At 44.9% G+C, this 18,058-nt stretch overlaps 1 protein-coding gene across 1 annotated transcript in view; it reads left to right on the forward strand.

Moving 5' to 3' along the window:
- Positions 1 to 18,058, forward strand: part of SLC7A10 (solute carrier family 7 member 10) — a 49,658-nt gene that overhangs the window by 14,571 nt on the left and 17,029 nt on the right. Inside the window, exon 2 of the mRNA XM_044427876.1 lies at positions 16,536 to 16,740. Within this exon, the coding sequence (XP_044283811.1) occupies positions 16,536 to 16,740 (205 nt within the window). The remainder of the gene's footprint in view (positions 1 to 16,535; positions 16,741 to 18,058) is intronic.

Here is an 18,058-nt window from a genome sequence, read left to right on the forward strand (position 1 = left end):
GGGAAATTTGGCAGGCGCAGCTTAATATGCGCAGTACATCTCAGCCTTCCTCCAGGGAGCTCAAGGCAACAGGCATCAGCCTCCCCCAGCCTGGTACGCACCAGATGTGCAGGACTGCAGCTCCATGCTGGCTGGGAATGATGGGAGTTGCAATCCAACACAACTGTAGGATACCGGGCTGGGGTCCTGATGAGGATGCTATGAGGTAGGCTAAGGCTAAACAGAGTGGCGGACTTTTGACATGCTCTTGGCCAAATGGGCTAGGGCTGGGGCTCGGAGCCTCCATCTTTCTGTGCTGGTCACTGGTCACTACAGCATGCTGGCTTTCCAAGATGTCCTCCTGTACAACTTTTCTCTCTTTTTAAACTTTTATTATTTGTATAAATAAAAGGAAACTGAAAGGAAAACATAGACCAAGGAAAAGAAAAAGTTATCAAGGAATCTTGTACAAAAATTGCTTATATAACTAGATGCAGGAAGTTTCACAAAGAATCAGCGATAATCATTACATCATCTAAACTTATCACTACAATTTTACATGACAATGCATAAGTATAAATAATGCTATATTTATATAAATAATTAAATTGGTCATAGCCAAATACAACTAATAATTCCACATGATCTTTAAATATATAACAGTAAGTTATAATTCATCCCACATCATAGCTATAAAATCTTTTTGAATTAAAAATATTACCCCCTCTTTGCTCCCCGTCCTCCTCCGTTCTCCACCCATTTCCCCTTATTCCTCCCTTCTTTGTTTCAGAGAACAATTAAGCTAATCGTTGCATAGATTATGTGTTAATGATATCCAAAGTTATTTTTTCTTTCAATTATGAATAAAATAAAAATTAGTAGGCTTTCCATTTATTACTGAATTCATTAGTTGGATTTCCTTTTTATGACAAAATATATAGTAAGTTTCCTATTTAAATTCTTTACCTGAACTTCTATTTACATAGTTGGTTAATTTTGCCATCACTGCATATTTAGCTTGCTTATTTTTCCAATCTTCACTGGCTGGACAGTCATCTGTTTTCTATTTTGTTGCCATTGTAATTCTGGCTGCTGTTATTTAAATAATTCTTCTGTAGTTCTTCAAGCGTTTCTGGTAAAATACTCAATAAAATTCTTAGCATTCATTGGGAAGTTAATTTTCAAAATTTTCTGTATGTATTTTTCCATTTTTTGACCTTAGTACACAATTACCACATATGATAAAAAGCCCCTTCTGCTTCTTTACATTTTCAACACTTTCCATTATAAATCTTGTCCATTTTTTGAATCTCTTTAGGGGTGAAATGCCAAAAAAAGAACATCTTGTACCAATTCTCTCTTAATGCTTGGCTAGCTTGAATTTTATTCCTTTCATCCATAAAGTTTCCCGCTGATGGAAGGATATTTCTTCTCCAAGGTCCTGTGTCCAAACTTATCATGTCTGTTTTAGCTTGTTCAGTTCTTTATCATTTTGCAATAATAGCTTATAAATGCCATCCTAACAACTTCCCTCTCTTCAACAGCTAACAATTTAGACCTCACAAAAATGACACGTAACATCCCCCTGCCAGTTATGTGCAGGGAATGTTTCTTTTGCTGGGGAAGGACATCCAAATCCCACTCTATCCTGGAAGTCGTTTAGTTCCAGTTGAAGAGAAACCCCATCCATCTCATGATCTATATCCAAGCTGAAATATGTTCCAGCTGAAAGACAGTTCTGACCCATGACCATGAGCTTCTGTTATATGATCTAGATAAACCTTCTATGAGACCATGTCTTGCCATACTGTTGAGATTATTTTCAAAGATATGAGCAGAGTTAAAGCGTTTGTCTCAGAAAAGCTCTAATGAAACCACACTTCCAGAATCATTCACCACTCGGTTAAAACAAAAACAAAAAGGATTCTGTTCTGAGGCCAAATGGCTTCTTTACAACCCACGAGCCTGTTAACAAATAAAGTTCATCAAATTCTTAAACAATCTAATTTTAAACATCTTTAAAGTTTGACATAACATAATCAGATTAGAAATTCTTTTTCTAATAAGATTCAGGAGGAATGCTAGAATTATAGCTGAGAGAGGGGAGGGCAAGTCTCCCTCGCGCACACACCTTCACTGCATGTGGAGAAATTATTTTGCTCGTGCAGGCAACTTGTGTGTGAGAAATTTAAGCTGTATCTGCAGAAAATCTGTTCCGCTTGTGTAGACCTGTTTCCTAGGCTGTTGTGGCTTTCGTGACTCTGCTGGGGTATGGTAAGCAACAGAACGGATCATTCTGGGACATCTGGCCCACATTTAACAGTCTCTTTCAGAGGAAAGGTCTCTGCCCCACCACAGGTTCCAGAGGGGACAAGGAGACATGCTCACCCTAGGACAGGCAAGATGTAGTGTGAAACCTGAACCCTCAAGAAGTGGGTGGAAAAATCATTCAGAGGTAGGGTGAATGGACCCCAGGGATGCCACACCATGAAGATGCGAGCGGGGAGACTCAGCCTTCCTCCGAATGCCATGTGCAGGGGAGGTCTGATGGGTGGCCACAAGGAGGTGGTAGCCACATTATGGTCTCCCCATTGAGGCTCTTCTGGTCCCAAGTTGACCAGCAGTGCCAGGCTAAGACTGCCCTATGCTGAGGTTTTCAACAGCCCTAAATGAGGCTATGGATGGCTCCAAGCACTGATCTCTCTTACTTCTCCATACTGGGGAGAGGCATATTTTTGTATGCCGGTTGCCGGGAAAGAGGAGCAGCAGGGTGTTTTTGCACCCATGGATGCCCGCCTGTCTGGCCCTAGGCAGGCACTTGGTTGGCCATCCAGCACATGCAGGCTCCTGGCACCATTGAGCGTGGCCGTGCTCATGGCAGCCGGGATGACCAAGGATTTGGCTGTCAGAGCACAGAGCTGCAGACCTGCCCCTCGCTTCTCCTTGAAGACTCAAATAGTGTTGAGGGTCTGATGCAAGCAGAGGGTAAACACAGAGCGTGCACATTAGTTCGTCTGTCTTGGAAGGGACTCTGGGGTGGGTTTGGCCTGGAAGCAAGGCGAAGGACTGGAGGAAGGTGGGCTGAAGGATGGCGGGTGTGAAAGCTGAGGTTTCAGCTCTGAAAAGCAAGGATTCCTGCAGCCAAGTCCATCTACCCAACCTGGCTGTCTCCTGGGAGTCAGATCTGCTCACCCAGCCCAGTAGTGTCTGGGAGGGCCTCTCTATTCTAAGAGAACGCCTCTGCTCATGCATCCCCCAGGCCGGCTGGCCGGCCAGCCCCTAGGAGGCCTGGCCTGGCCGTCCCACCGGGCATGACATGGTCTGGCTCTCTTCCCCCACTTTAGGAACCACACGGACAATGCAGTCAATGGCCTGGGGAGGCAGTGGACTTGCCTTGGCTTGAGGCATTAACCAGCAGAAAATGAAGATGCTGTAAACTGGATTGCTGCGCTGAGCAAACGGTTGGACTCAAGGGCAGGGCTGAAGTGTCCGAAACAGTGTGTAGTGGGGAGAAGGCAGTCAGGGAGAAGTTCCCCCGCCCCACATTGTGCTAGACACCAGGGGAGGGGGTCATGCCATAAAACTGAGTGGTGGGAGAATCAGGACAGATGAAATGAAATCTTTGCTTTGACCACTAGTATGTGGAAGGAAAGACAGTCTAAACGGGCTGGCAGGAGTTTGGTCTGCTTAGGCATGGCACTTGCTCCTTCTCTCTCCAATTCCTTCCTGTCTTCTCCAGGCTGAGGGTCCAGCTGAGGGTCCAGCTGAGATGGCTGAGGGTCCAGCAGGGCTGGTGATGGGGATACACGTGCAGTTCTCCAGCCGCTTGCCGGGTCTGCTATTTCTGTCTCTGCGCAGACAGCCTTGCGAGGTTGTGTAGACTCGTCTTGCTCCATGCCCATCCCTGTCTTGGTACAACAGCCTGAACCTTCTCCTGGTTCAGTGCAGACATAATGGAAGTGAGAAAATGTTTTATCTTATGTAAGACGCAGGTAATTATCCTTCCTCAATTAGACCCTCAGCCACTGAACTGTAGCATGCTTAGTTCACTGCCCAGTGGCAAAGCAAATACATTGTTATATAATATTTTGTTTTGTTTTTGCCATTCAGCCCCTCAATAAACCTGTGTCCTCATCACATTTAATGAGCCTGTGGTTTGAAGTAAAACACATTTGTTTTAAGCCTGAAATCCTTTGCACCCTGAATTCCACGGAATTTCTTACCCTACAGGCAGGTACAGGGCTGGGCCTTGTGTCCTACTGATTTTCACTGGGAGAGTCAAGCACACGCATTAAGATAAAGAGTGTGGGACCTGCAGGTCTGCCTAACGGTAGGGTGGGTCCTGCTTCCCTTTCGGATGAGTAGCTTCTTCTTCCTTCTTTGTTATGGCAACCCAGAGAACAAGCAGAAGAGTCAGGACAGGAGAGCCAAACTGGTCCCCATTCCCACACTGAGCTAACTCAGAGCTTCTTGCTAACTCCCTGAATCGCTCTGCACTCTAAGGCCACTTCCTGAGAGAGTGATGCTCTCCGGCCGCCAGCCCTCCAGGCTGTGTCAAGGATTCAGTACTTCAGATTTCCAGGCCCAAGGTTAGAAACAGAGCACCAGCCTCAGAGCTGAGGGTCCATACTCCAATCCTGCTCCAAGTTCCTAATACACTTTTTCTGTAAGGAGCACCTGAATGATAATAATCTCTTTCTTCAGATCTCTCCTAAACAATCCTACCTTTTCCATGGAGCCTTTGGCACAATCCATAATCCATCTCCTCTGTTGAAACTAAGCCTTAGTGGGATGGTTCACACGAGTGCTGCAGCCTTGCATGGGTTATTTAAGGCACGGTGGGTTGTGCTGCATGCCAACAAGCATTCAATTGGTTCCCTGCTGGGGTGGCTTGATACTGTGCCTAACAATCCACACACAACCCATGAGTTCTTTTTGAGCTGTGGGTGGTTTGCTAATCATGGCAACAGCCCAACCTGTGCTGCATTTGCACCTCATAAGATGCAGCGCTTGTCCACCATGGTTTAGACATTCCCAATGGCTGCCATCATAGGTTACAACGCATTGCAGTGCCCCATCTGGAGGGTGATGCAGCCACCTGTGGGATGCCAACCGAGGGGGACGAGTCAACAGGGTTCACAGAATGGGGAAGTACAGGGGGTGAGGGGAGAACTGCCAAGCATCATAAGCTACCTTCCATCTGGAGAAGGTACAGTGGCCAATTACGCATTGCCAGAAAAGATTTGCATCACCAAAAGTGGAGGACAAAGAGGGCACCAATCTGTATTGCATTTGTGAGTGCAAATCTATATTTATAGATACTAATTCAGAAATAATAACTGTAATCTAAATAGAAAAATGACATCTCGCCACAGTCAAGAAGCCTGGCCACATGACCTGTGAACTTCTTCGGTTTTCTGTCCAAGTGCTAACAGTTAAAGGGTGAAATCACAGCCCCACCTGCTCTCCCTTCTTATGGTTCTTTGTCTTTAGGCTGGGCTTGGACAGAGAAGTCCATCAAGTAGAGAGCCGCCAAACACAGGAATGTAAAATAGGGCACTGGCCACCCACATCCCACCACTAAAGTTGCTCTTTCAACTTAATTCCTTCAGAATTCTCTGTGCATTCCATTGACTCTGTGCCTACTGTTATCCCGTCAATGTGTTCCATGTCATCTGTTTAATTTTATTTACTTTTAAGACCTCCTTATGTATCTCCCAATCCCATAAGGCCTGCCTGGGGGGCTTTCCTGGGAGGCAGCCCATCTTGTGACCTTGGTCTGTGTTTACCCAGCCAATCTGAGCCCCAAGCCAAGGGAAGGCTTAACTTCTGTTCAGGACGAAGTGGCCTAAACAGGGTTTGAAATTCCTTTCAGAAACAACTGGGCCGCTATTATAGTCACAGTAGGCCCTGATCTGGAAAACCAAAGCAGTTCTGGATGCAAAGACTAAGGAATAATGCAAGAAGAAACACAATGCGTGGTTGGGGCAACTTTCACAACCCTGCATGGATTGGCTGTGCCTGGTGCCCACCTCACCGCCCCTGGTTTATTTGGAAAGGTGTTCACAGCTTTTGGGGGCAGTGCAGTCTCCCGCAGGATTTCAAATCCTTGCCCCCATACCTGTTCTCCAAGCCAGCTGCTTCATTTTGCCTTATCCAAGCATCACTGAACCTTGCAGGCAACGCACAGCACCTGCTTTTCCAGACAAAGCATCTGTTACAAGGATGTAACATTTTGTTCTTGTGGTCAAAGAGCAATATTTTGTCCATGGAGGAAAAGGCATCCTGATTTTTTTCCCCTCTGACAATGCATGAATTGTGCCAAGGCATACAGAAAAGTCAGAGGCGTGCAGTTCAGCAGCAAAACCCAGGTTAGACGAGCAGGAGTTCCACAGTTCAGTCATGGCCAACTCTAAGCCAGGACTGTGATAGGTCTTGAACTCCAACCTTGGATAGCTGCTGCTGGCTAGTGTAAATAAAAGTGGCCTTGATAAACTCATGTTCTGAGTAAGAATAAGAGACCTTCTTAAGTCAGTGCTGTGAAAATATGTGGCTATCCCATCAGGCAAGATTTGCTTTCCAGTAATGTGGTGTTGATAAGCGTGTACTGGAAAAGTTCTGTTTGTGCTTCCAAAGCAAGATAAAAGGGGGGAAAAAACCCCTGTGGACTTGATAACGGGAAATACAGACCTATGGCCAGACCCTAACTAGGGACTTCTGGAGCATCTTAAAAACGTATTGCATTTATTATGACATGAACATTAGGCTTTAATAAAGGTATCAAGTCTTTAACAGATGATGGAATAATGGTGTTCAATTTATTATTAAATAATGTCTAACATATATATTATGGCACAAGCGCTCTTGCCCTCTAAAGTCTGCGAAGGCTTCTGCCATAATAAATCTTAAAGTGCTACAAAACAGACGATTTTCCTGCAACAGACTAACTCAGCTATCCGGTTGGACGGACTATATAGGCCATTCTAATTTAGAGCCCTATAAACCCACATGCTTTGATTAAAATGCTCTTAAAATCCCCGACAGGGTGGGTGCTAACGCCTGGTTTGGGAGATCCGACTTACCCTTCCTATCGCTTGAAGTATTTTTTTTTTAAGTGCAGCTGCAGCTATGGAGAGGAGCATGAGCTATGAAGTTGTATTTATATCCTGCTGGGATCAGAGCATGGAGATAATGCTTACAAAATCAGGTTGTTCTTTCTTTCCTAACAAATATCACGCCCTTAAACACACTGCATGTGCCGCGAATTGGTGGTGCCCACGGGGCCCAAGTGAGTGTATTTGCGTGACTAGAAATTCTGGAGCAGATCAGCTGAGGTCTCCTTGACTTTGGCAGTGCTACAGGGGTCATGTTTTCACATGAATGAACGGCTCTTGAACGATTTGTGGCCGAATTTCTCAAAGTTGTTAAGAACAAAAAGCCTTTTCTTTAACATCAGGCATGCACGGCTACCGAGTTTGCCAGTCTCTCTCCCCACTCCCCACTTTGCAGAACGTTATTGTATTTAAGGCAAGGAAATATGTTCTGCCTCATCATATGTGTCCTTTAATATTTGAGCAAATGAAAGCTAAGGCTTAGTTCATATACCATGCAAAGCCACTGTCAGCACTCAGCATAATGTGGAAAGCAAACCATGGTTTGAGGTGCCAAGCGTACAAGCAAAAGAGAGCTGCTTGCCTACAGACCTTTTCATCCGATCAGCACTCCTGCCTTTAGCAAGCCTTCACAGACAAAGCAATGGCCAGACCTGTCCTTTGTCAATGCAAGTGAGGCACGGAACCATGGTTAGAACAGGCAATGGCTTGCAAACACAGTTCAAACCATGTTTGGGATTCTAGTTTCTTGGCTAATCTCAAACCACGGTTTATCAATTCAAATGCCATGCCAAAGCACCGTTAAGCTTTCTTAACCACAGTTTAATGTGATGAAAGAACTGAATGTTACAGAAGTGCTACGGAATTGTCTTGGAGCTGAGCCAAGCTGGTACTAAGCTTTGAAGAAATATAAAAGCAGATGTTGTCAACCCCCCCCTTTTTTTTTTTTTTTTGGCAAAACAGTGTCCTGAACAATTCAGATTATGTCAGATTACATTTTCTAAAGTGCTAGCCTTTTGTAGAGATAGGAGACAGGTTTTTCTAAAAATAGAACTGAAAAGGGTAAAAAATGTTTAGATGAGGCCAATCTGCTTGAACCCTGAAATCTTTAGCAAATACAGTCTTTACTGAATGCCATTTCCTCTGGAACTATAGAAGCAAACTGTAATGGCAGGATGTAGAAATCTGCATAGCTGGAATGATGGAATCCAGCTTTGTAGAAAATATTCTGATTGGTTTTCAGGGCCAAAGCATACTGTAAAGACATAATGAGCACCTATATCTTTTCTCTGCTTCCATTTTTATCCCTATATGAATCCCCCTCACCTGCACCTGCAACTTACATTGCCTAAAAGTGACCCATTTGTTTCAAAGTATTTAACTGTCTGCACAAGTGTTCCAATCCGGATTGGATCCTTGCCTTTCTTTAAGCTAACCCCTCTCATTTGCATCCTTAACGTGAGTCCTGGGACTCTAACGGCCATGGCTGAGTCATGTGTGGTTTATTATGGTTGTTGTTGATGTTGATAATAGTATCAATATCCTCCCTTATATTTATATTGTATTATATTATATTTCTATCCTTGCAAAGACAAACCTGACAGGTGGGTTGGGCTGGGAGTCTGAGACTGGCCCAGAGTCACCCAGTTGGCTCCATGGCTGAGCGGGGACTGGAACCCGGATCGCCTGAGTCCCAGGCCCGTGCTCTTGACCACTACACCACACTGGCTGTCTTGATTACATCAGAGCTGCTATTAGTGCCATGTTAATACTTGCTAGCCATTGCAACACTTTGTACCCGGCTGCCAAGGCATTCTGAATAAATGACAACCAAACATAAAACATCCATACACCATAACCATATATTAGCATTCAAAACACAAGGAGCCATACTCCAAAGTGAAAGTCACAGGACACAGAATCCAGCATAAAGGAGCCGACATCAGCGTCGAAGCGCCAGACGTTCGTAAAAATGGGGAAATGTTGACACTTCGACACGCCATACTGCAACGTTTTGTTGCAGGGCTGTACTTGGAACTCTTTTATTTCTCTTCTTTTTCCCTGCGTAACAGCAGCACGAGCTTCAGCACTAGCATTTTCTTCATTTTTGTGTCCTTCATTTTAATGGGCCATGGCACTTTTGGTTTGGTAGTCGAATGGAAAAACAGAACAGAACTATGCATACTTGCTTTATAATTAAGAGTGCAATTCTGGACTGGCTATCCTCTTGCTGAGAGGCCATAGCAGAGGTGGAAAAAGTTGGTGGGGTTTAGGGTCCACTTTTGTGTCCCTCCCCCCCGCCCCCACTTTGAAAGCTACAAAATGCCAGTGAGAAAAAATAGTGCTTTGCACCGAATTTTGGCAGCAAAGTATAGCTTGTTTTCAAGCTAAATGTGGCCTATTTACCGCTCCATAGCAGTTTGCCACTGATTCTTTTCCTGCCATGAATTTGGACAGTGTGGCTTCAGGAGCCGTACTGGGTTATGGCAGGGTCACACGTCCCTGAGGGCCATAAGTCACCCACGCCAGCACTACCGAATTCCTGGAGGTTCAAATGCCAAATGCTGCCAGCCCTCCCTTTGACGGGCACACCATTGAAACAGGACAACGGCATCAGCAGGGCCGGTGAGCAGCCACTAACGAAGTCACGGGGAGGAGAGCTGGATGAGACAGGCCATGGGCGGAGGAGGCGGCACACGGTCAGGGCAGAGCCTGCATGAATCTCAGGGCCACATCCATTTTTAGTACTTGAGTAACAACCCTCACTGGTTCTGCAAACAAACTGACACAGCAGGAGGCCGAGGAGGGTGCGAGGGTCCCCTGGAGGGACGCTTCCATGCTATGGGAGAGTGCATCTCCCTTTAAATGTTAAGCGTTATTTATAAATTTGTATGCGTGCATACGCATCTGAAGTTTTATACAAACTGGTGTCTTGATTCACAAGTGGCCACTCTGTTAACAATAGTTGCAATTTAAAAATCCACCCAAGGAGGACTGAGAGGCATGATTGGCATAGCGTGCAGGCCGACTCTTGGGCAAAGAAAGGGGGGAGAAGACTGGAATGGACTGACTAGACCTTGAACAGAGACACTCCATACTGCAACATTTTGCTGCAGAGCTGCCCTTGAACTATTTCATTTCTGTTATTCCCCTACACGAGATGAACTAAGATCCAACATTGTTTTTAGTGCCAAGTTCCTTTCTGCTGCTTCTTGGGAGATCACTCGCTGTTCATCAGACAGTTTATCCATGCCAGCAACTGAAGTGATAAAGTATTTCTAGCACATATTCTCTCAGGCACCAAGGCATTTCCTTGTCCTGAGAAACGTTCTCCTATTTACCAGGGTGAAACTGGAAAGGCATGTTTAGCATCAGCACTCTTAATATTAAATATTATTTTGTGCCAATTCAAGGTACTGATTTCCATCCTAAGGCCATGACATGGAAACTAAGTCTCACATACCTGCACATTTCGTGTTTGGCATGTCCTCCTCTGCCCCAGTTTGTTTCCATGGCTGCCTGATCCGATGTAACATCGTAAAATAACTGCTAGATTCAGCCAGCACAGATTCCACTTCCTAAGAAAAACCAGGGAATAGCACACGCCGCTTCTGTCCTGAGAAGAGTGGACACAGTTCCATGTGGAAGACTTTGCTTAAACGTGTGCGCTTGGCTTGGACTTTATGGTCAGATTGCAGTTTGTTTGAATTTATGGGACGCAGTCCAGCAACTGGGAGCCTTCCTTCCTAGAGGGAAGAGAAATAGCAAACTAAGTATTCGAAAGGAAGGTAAGAGAGCATGAAAATGAAGGGCCTGCAGCCACCAAGCACAAAACTTCGCCAGGCATGGAAGACCAGGAAAGAAGAGCTTAATCTGTATGAGGGGATCGTGATGGTAGATAAAGAGGAACTGGTAAAAATGAAATTGCTACAATATTTGATTGGAGAAAAGGTCAGAGAAATAACTAAGACAGTGTGTGTGAACATTCCCCAAGTACAGCCTACTTTGGCTACAATAGTAGCTTGTTTTGTTGCCCAGAAAAAATGCAGCAGTGGAAAGAAAAGGTGTTTTCATATGGGACTGCACTGCAGAAGGCCTGGAGGAGAATTGCATGAATTAGGAGATGCTAGCAGCCAGGTGCCGTTTTGGAGGTATCTAAGAGTTCTTAATAAGGTACCCAATAGTATGTGTAATACAGGGCACACAAGATTGCTCAGGGTGGGTTGTAGGGCACCTGAGTTAAACCTTGCAATGACAAACTATGGAACCTGCTCATGCAGTACAGAAGAAAGAGAGGCAGCAACCTGAAAACGCCATAAAGCAGTGCCTGCTCTGTATGCAAAAAGAAGGTTGTCGAGCTATGGGAAGAAATGCCACAACTGTGAGACGTTGAATCACTACGCATCCACGGGTCTCTCTGAGCAAAGACAGACCAAATCAAGATTGCAAACTGAAAATGTGGAGAGTGGCAGTGAAGGCTCTTTGTGCATAACCAGTTAAGTGATAAACACACTGCAGGAAAAGCTGACAGGGCAATATAAACAATTCTATCCATCATTTTTCTGGGGGCTAAAGCATTTCCACTTCAGCCTAGTGCTAACTGCAGTATTAGCTCCAGCCACTTAGCAAACCCTGGTATTCTATTTGAAGAGACTAGTCAGCCTTTAATATACACTCACAGTACATGAAAACCAACCTCAAACATCTAATGGAAACCAGAACGGAAATGCAGGCTAGAATTTGTGTTGCAGATGACCAGAGAACAGTTGCTGTTTTCTGCACAAACTTATAAAAATACACTTTTAGAATGTATTGACAGTGGCAAAAAATTCAGATGAAGTTGAAAGCTGGAATCAAGAAATGTTTCAGAGAGAACTCAGGGATGGACAGGGAGATGGACAGCTAGATCGAGTTTATAAACCAGACACTGATTCCACCGTGAAGCCAGTTGAATTACCGAAGAAAAATGTATCGGTAGTTTAAGTTCAGCTCTGAAAGACGACTCATGAAATCTACAGTGGAGGAGATCTACTCAACCAGTAGAGAAAAGTACAGACCAAATAAGCACTTGGGCAGTGATCTGTAAACCATCAGGGAAACTCAGAATATGTATAGATTTAAAGCTTGTAAACAAAGTCATGAGAAGTCATTTTCCATTGCCCACTTTCAAAGATATATTTCCAGACCTGTCAAAAGCAGGACTATTCTCTATCTTTGTTGTCAAACATGGGTTCTAATGTATTGACCTGGATGAATAATCTAGTTATTTGACCACATTGACCATACACTTTGGAAAATATAACTGACCAAGAATGTCAACAGGAATCAGTCAAGCCCCCATGAGACTTCACAACATGTTGACAGGATGTCTTGGAAGATCTGGACGATATTTGGACAAAAGCTGGTGATTGCTACTAGTGGGAGATGCTGCAGAGAAAGCACAAAGGACAGTGATCATCAAACAGCAGCATTTCTGAAAAGATGCAGGAAAAGGGATACCAGACTGAATGGGAACAATTTCAGACAGTGAGTCACAGAAGTATCTTATATTGGTCATTTACTGACCTCAAGTGGCCTAAAGGTAGATGCAGAAAAAGAAGAGCTGTTTGGGACATGCCATGACCCCAACATGTCCGTGGAGTCTGGAAATTTCTGGAAGGACCAACTATTTGGCTAAGTTTTTAAAACACCTCTCAGGGAACTGTGGGATCCTGCAGCTCTCGGCACATCAAGAAGCACTGTGGGGCAGAGCGAGGAACGCGCAGACTCCCTCTTGGCTCGGGCTGCCCTGCTGCACTGCAGCTGCTGTGCCTGGTGGCCAGCCTTCTTCCCCACTCGCCGCACCGCCACCACTGCCAGCACACACAGAAAGGGGGCCCAGCAAGCGGCCGCTCCAGCCGCCCTTCCCTGCAGCCGCCCTTCCCCGCTTATGGCTGCCAACGGCCCCGAATGGCCCTGCCCGCGCAGTGTGTGGGGCTCAGTCTGTGGTGCCGCAAGAACCCTGGGCACAATCACCAGGGACTCAGATGTGGGGCTGCTGCAAATGGGAGCAGAGTCCGGGAGGCAAAAGCAGGGCATCTGCAGTTAAAGCAGCCAAGAAGCTTCTTGGCGTGTGTGTGTGTGTGTGTGTGTGTGTGTGTGTGTGTGTGTATATATATATATCAGGGACAGACCAATCTCGTTCGTTTGTTCGTTCGTTCATATCTTGATTACTTCTAGACCATCGTAACACTCCATCCCAAGGCCTAAACTTGGGTCCAACACAAAGGTTGATGAGTTAAAGGATAAAGGCACTGACTGGGTTCACACATCACAGCAAACAACTTGTGCTGTTTCGATAGCAGGAAGATTTTTGCCTGGACATACAAGTCAGACAATGGCAGGGTTCCCTGGGGAATACACTTCCCATGCTCCCCACACCATCCTCTCACTGTCACCATGAATCCCAGCAGTCCCTATGAGTGAAACCTCCTTTGTTTTGCCCCATAGGAACCTCAGCAGCCTCATCTGCTGAGGTTTTAAGCCAGGTCCTCCTTCTCTCCTGTGCCTTTTGTTAAACCTCTGTTTTGCAGATCATCAGGTGCCTGTCATTCCATCATCCAGTCACTGACAGAACCAGGTTTTTTAAATTGGATGAGAAATGTGTTCCACATTTGCAAGGGCAGCTTTAACCAATCTAATATTATTTTCACCTCATCCAGCTTACAAGTATGGGGCAGGATCTGCTTTTTTAAGGAGTGGAAGTTAATAAATGAATGAATGAAAACAGGGAAACAATAGTAACTGACCTACTTTACAGTGGGGTGGTCAATGTCACCGAAGTAACCTATGTAGGGCACTTTGAATATTAACAGATATATTGTGCCTTTAAGATCCAGAAAACACTTGGGATGCTGAATAAGGGAGGCTGGGAGCTGCAGGGATGTTTTCGGCCCTTAGCCATTTTGCTGAGGTGGACAGACATGGCTACTAGCACTCTAAAGGCTGAGCTACGCAAAGCACCACGGATGCCAGAGTTGTGCCATGCAAACACCCCGGCATTGTTGTTGCTGCTAAAACATTCTGCACCTCTGCAATGTGTACGTAACCAGTGGCAGAAGGTGCTTAAATAGAGCATCACGACACTTTATGAAAAACTGCCATTTTGGCCTGCAGAATCTTCCCACTACCTCTGAGCGTCGCCTTATGTAACCCATCACGCCTGAAAGGAAGTTGCGGAACCTGCCGGCACATCTCCTCTGGTCGCTTAGAATCCAGTCTATTCGCAGAGCTGTTCTCCTTCCAGGCTCTGAAGTGTCAGGTTTTCTCAGACTAGTTTAGCATTCCACCCAGGGTGACTGTCTTCCTTTGAGAAAGTTCTTCTGAATATTAATTAGACTCTCCCCGTCCGGGTCTCAAATCTATGCCAAAAAGCCATCCGGCTGCGAGACTCAAGTTCTTAATCATTTCAGAACACCTTATTTTAGCTTGTGTTATCCAAGAAAAGTCTCTTCCTGCGGTGTCTTTCTGCACCTCGTACCTGGTTCTTGTCAAGGCTCCTTCTTGCAGCCTGTATCTTTTATTTCATGCCTGGACTGTCAGAAACAAATTGTTGTAGAATTTCCCTTAAAAGGTACCAGCATATATTTCAGTGGCCATTACCTGGCCAGACCTGTCCTCCTAGAAGCCTCCATTTTCCTTCACCTCTTGCTTCTGCATCAGCGAGGACTGTGCTGCCCTAGCCTCCAGTATTCAAGGCAAGAGTCACCATAAATTAATAGACTGCAGCATTTCCCTTTGTGCCTTCTCAGAGGTAATAAACCCGGGCTGTCAAGAAGTCCCGGGCTACCGCTCTGGAGGGAGAGAATGTGAGCCAAGCCCATTCCCAACTGGGGTCTCCCACAACACTCCTCTTCCTACAAGAGGCTGGACATTCCCCAGGGTTGAGCTCCCACAAGGGCTGCAGGAAGCAGCACCGAAAGTGTCACAGGGTGTCCTTCTAACAGGCCTCTGGATGGCTGGCGGTCAACTGTCTTGTGTCTTGAAGGGTCCTCCCTTGGAAGAGCAGCGTGACAGAAATCCAGCTTAAAGACAAAATGCCTTCCAAAAGAACCTTCCTTCAAAATGCCTTCACCAACAACCACTGGCAGCCCCTGGACAGCAGAAAGAACTGCCAGGTGGACAAGTCACCTGGTGGCAGTCTAGTCTTCCACGCTCTGGAGAGATGCCTTCTTTTTCTATTTAGATTATAATAATTATTTCCCAGTTTGCCTCTATATGTACAAATTAGCATAGGCAAATCCATGCAGTCTTTCCCTCTCCATTTTGCTGATGCATTTCCCCTTCCCCCTTCCTAAGAGGGCACCACTGCTTTTCCTGAGCACTGAACCGAACACTTGAACACTAAATTCATTCCCAGTTCCGCAGCCACCGGCCCTTTACCCTCCTTGCCTCACGCCCGGTGCTAGAGAACATACCTGGCATAAAAACCAGGTGTCACAGGTATGTCTCTCCTTTCATCGGTGGCATATTGGAGGGTGGAACAGTAAGACTATTTATCTGCATTTTTAAAGGTAGCCACCATGTTGACAATAAGGGGAAAAAACCCTAAACTCCTATTATTGTAATTAGAGAGGTCTAAGGGATCTATTTTGGGGGTGGGAATCCCCCAGATTCCCTGGGCTTGACTCCCTGGACTCCAGTCCTTGACACAGTCCAGTCCACATTCACATGGCACTTGCCAGGAATGGAGCCCAGTGACAAGATCTGGAGTTCGTCATGTTTTGGTTGGCCTAGATATGCTATTACGCTAAAATGGCTTTTGAAATGTGTACACATGTCAATGTGAATGGAGGCACCTCCCTTGTGTGGATATTGTGCAGGTGAACATGACTATAAGGAATTACCCAAATTATTAGTACTACTACTAGTAGTAAGAACAGCAGCAGTATGACTCCAACTTAGCAAAAGTTATTCTGAGAAGTGGAAAGGGGCTTTATTTTATTTTATTTTATTTTTAAATTTATATGCTGCCCACTAGTCCATAAGGATTCTCTAGGCAGCTTACAACAGAGGCCCAAGTACAAGAAAGATTAACTTCCAAAATTACACAAATACAAACCTTTGAGTACAGACTTGCTCTGGTGTTAGTGTGCCCTTGCTAAATGCAAAAAATCCACGCACACATGCACTTTCCTATCCCTCATGTCAGAAATCTTTAAGTCAGAATCACAGCATACAACGGTATGTTCATGCGGAACAGTATGAATTGGTAGACCCAGATGGAGAACATTTATTATGTATTTATTATTTAAACTTTTGTATGCTGCCCGATTGTGCCACAGCACCACTGGGCGGCTCACAGCACAAGATAAAAACACAATAAAAACATAATAAAAACCATAACATGTGTTAATTTAGCTTGCATGTTAATTTAGCTTCTCCTCCAACTTGTGTTCCTTCCAGGTAATATAATTGGCTCCGGCATCTTTATTTCGCCCAAAGGAGTCCTAGAGCACTCTGGGTCGGTGGGACTCGCTCTCATAATCTGGGTGCTTGGCGGCGGGATCGCAGCTCTCGGGTCGTTGTGCTACGCTGAATTAGGAGTTACAATTCCCAAATCAGGTGGGGATTATTCCTACGTCACCGAGATTTTTGGTGGATTAGCTGGGTAAGTTTTGCTTCAGTATAATATATAATAATGTCGAAACTCTGTATACATACACTGTACCTCATTAGCCCTTACAGCAGCCCTGCAAGGTAGACCTATATTGCTCTGTGCACATTGCAAGGTCAGCACTGTCCAGGTTTGGTCTTACTTGGAAGAGTAAAATTATCTGATCCCTTTCCTTCTCTGAAACAGGAGATGCCAGGGGATTGAACAAGGGGCCATGTGTCTGCTCCACCAGCAAACTATAATTTCAGATACAAGACTTTGTGGCTACACAGCATGGAAGGCTTTTCTACACTAGTTATTTATTGTGCTGTTTATTGCTGCATGTACCTTCAGTTTTGCCACAGTATTGAGATCAGAGCTCAACTCAAAGAAATCTTTTTCCTGCGTTTCTGCTACACAACCTCTAGGTGGAGCTGTGCTATAGCAGAAAAGCACAAATGTACCAGGAGAAAGTGTCATTTTCCCCTGCTGCAATTTAATAGCTCTTTTCCTCTTTTCTTAAAAAAAGGAGTGGGAGTGAGTACTTGATAAAAAACAGAAGCAAAACTGGAAGATTTTAACATGCTCTAAAGTGCCTGTAAGCAACTGTGAGCAAGGACACAAATACACAATAGCTTCCTCAGGTAGAAAAATCCCTCGTTTGCTCAATTCCTATTCCTTGTCAAAGGGAGGTGGGGTTGAACAATTGCTCTTGATGCCAGAAACTTCCAAACTCAACATTTTGTTTTTAAAGGAAAGCATATTAATTTGATTTATATCTGAAGGAACTGTTGAGATTGCTTATGCAGTGTTGTGTAACTGAGTGAGAAACCTTTGCATACAGATAGGGTTGTTTTCATATCTCTTCTAGTAAGTTAAGTAGCAGGTTCCAACCTGTCCCTTTAGGGCACATTAAGGCAGGCTGGGTAGATCTTTTGGCAAGATCACGAGCATGACGCGAGATTAATTAGGGCAACGTCAATTAAAGGAAAGGGGCTTTTTATACCTGCAGCACTTGATAACTTTCAGAGCCAAGCAGCTCCAAAAAGTCAATATGTAGTGCATCAAAGAAAGAGGCCAGCTCAAGAGTTGTAAACAAATGCATAAAAAATAGAAAGCTTCCCATGTTGTTCAAAAAAGTTTAGGCCTAAGGAGGCTTTCGTACCACCCACAAACCAGCAATAATTCACCTAGGAACATGTTTAGCCTTGCTTCTTCTTTACAGAGCCACATTTACTGAACCTGAAGACAGACCCTGGTTTCTTAAATAGCTGAATGCAACACAGGAGAGGCACCGTTTGCCCTTGGGCTAGGCACCCATAATAGATCATTC

The sequence above is a fragment of the Varanus komodoensis genome, unplaced genomic scaffold, assembly GCF_004798865.1.
Source record: "Varanus komodoensis strain SLA01 unplaced genomic scaffold, ASM479886v1 scaffold19, whole genome shotgun sequence".
Lineage (NCBI taxonomy): Eukaryota > Metazoa > Chordata > Lepidosauria > Squamata > Varanidae > Varanus > Varanus komodoensis.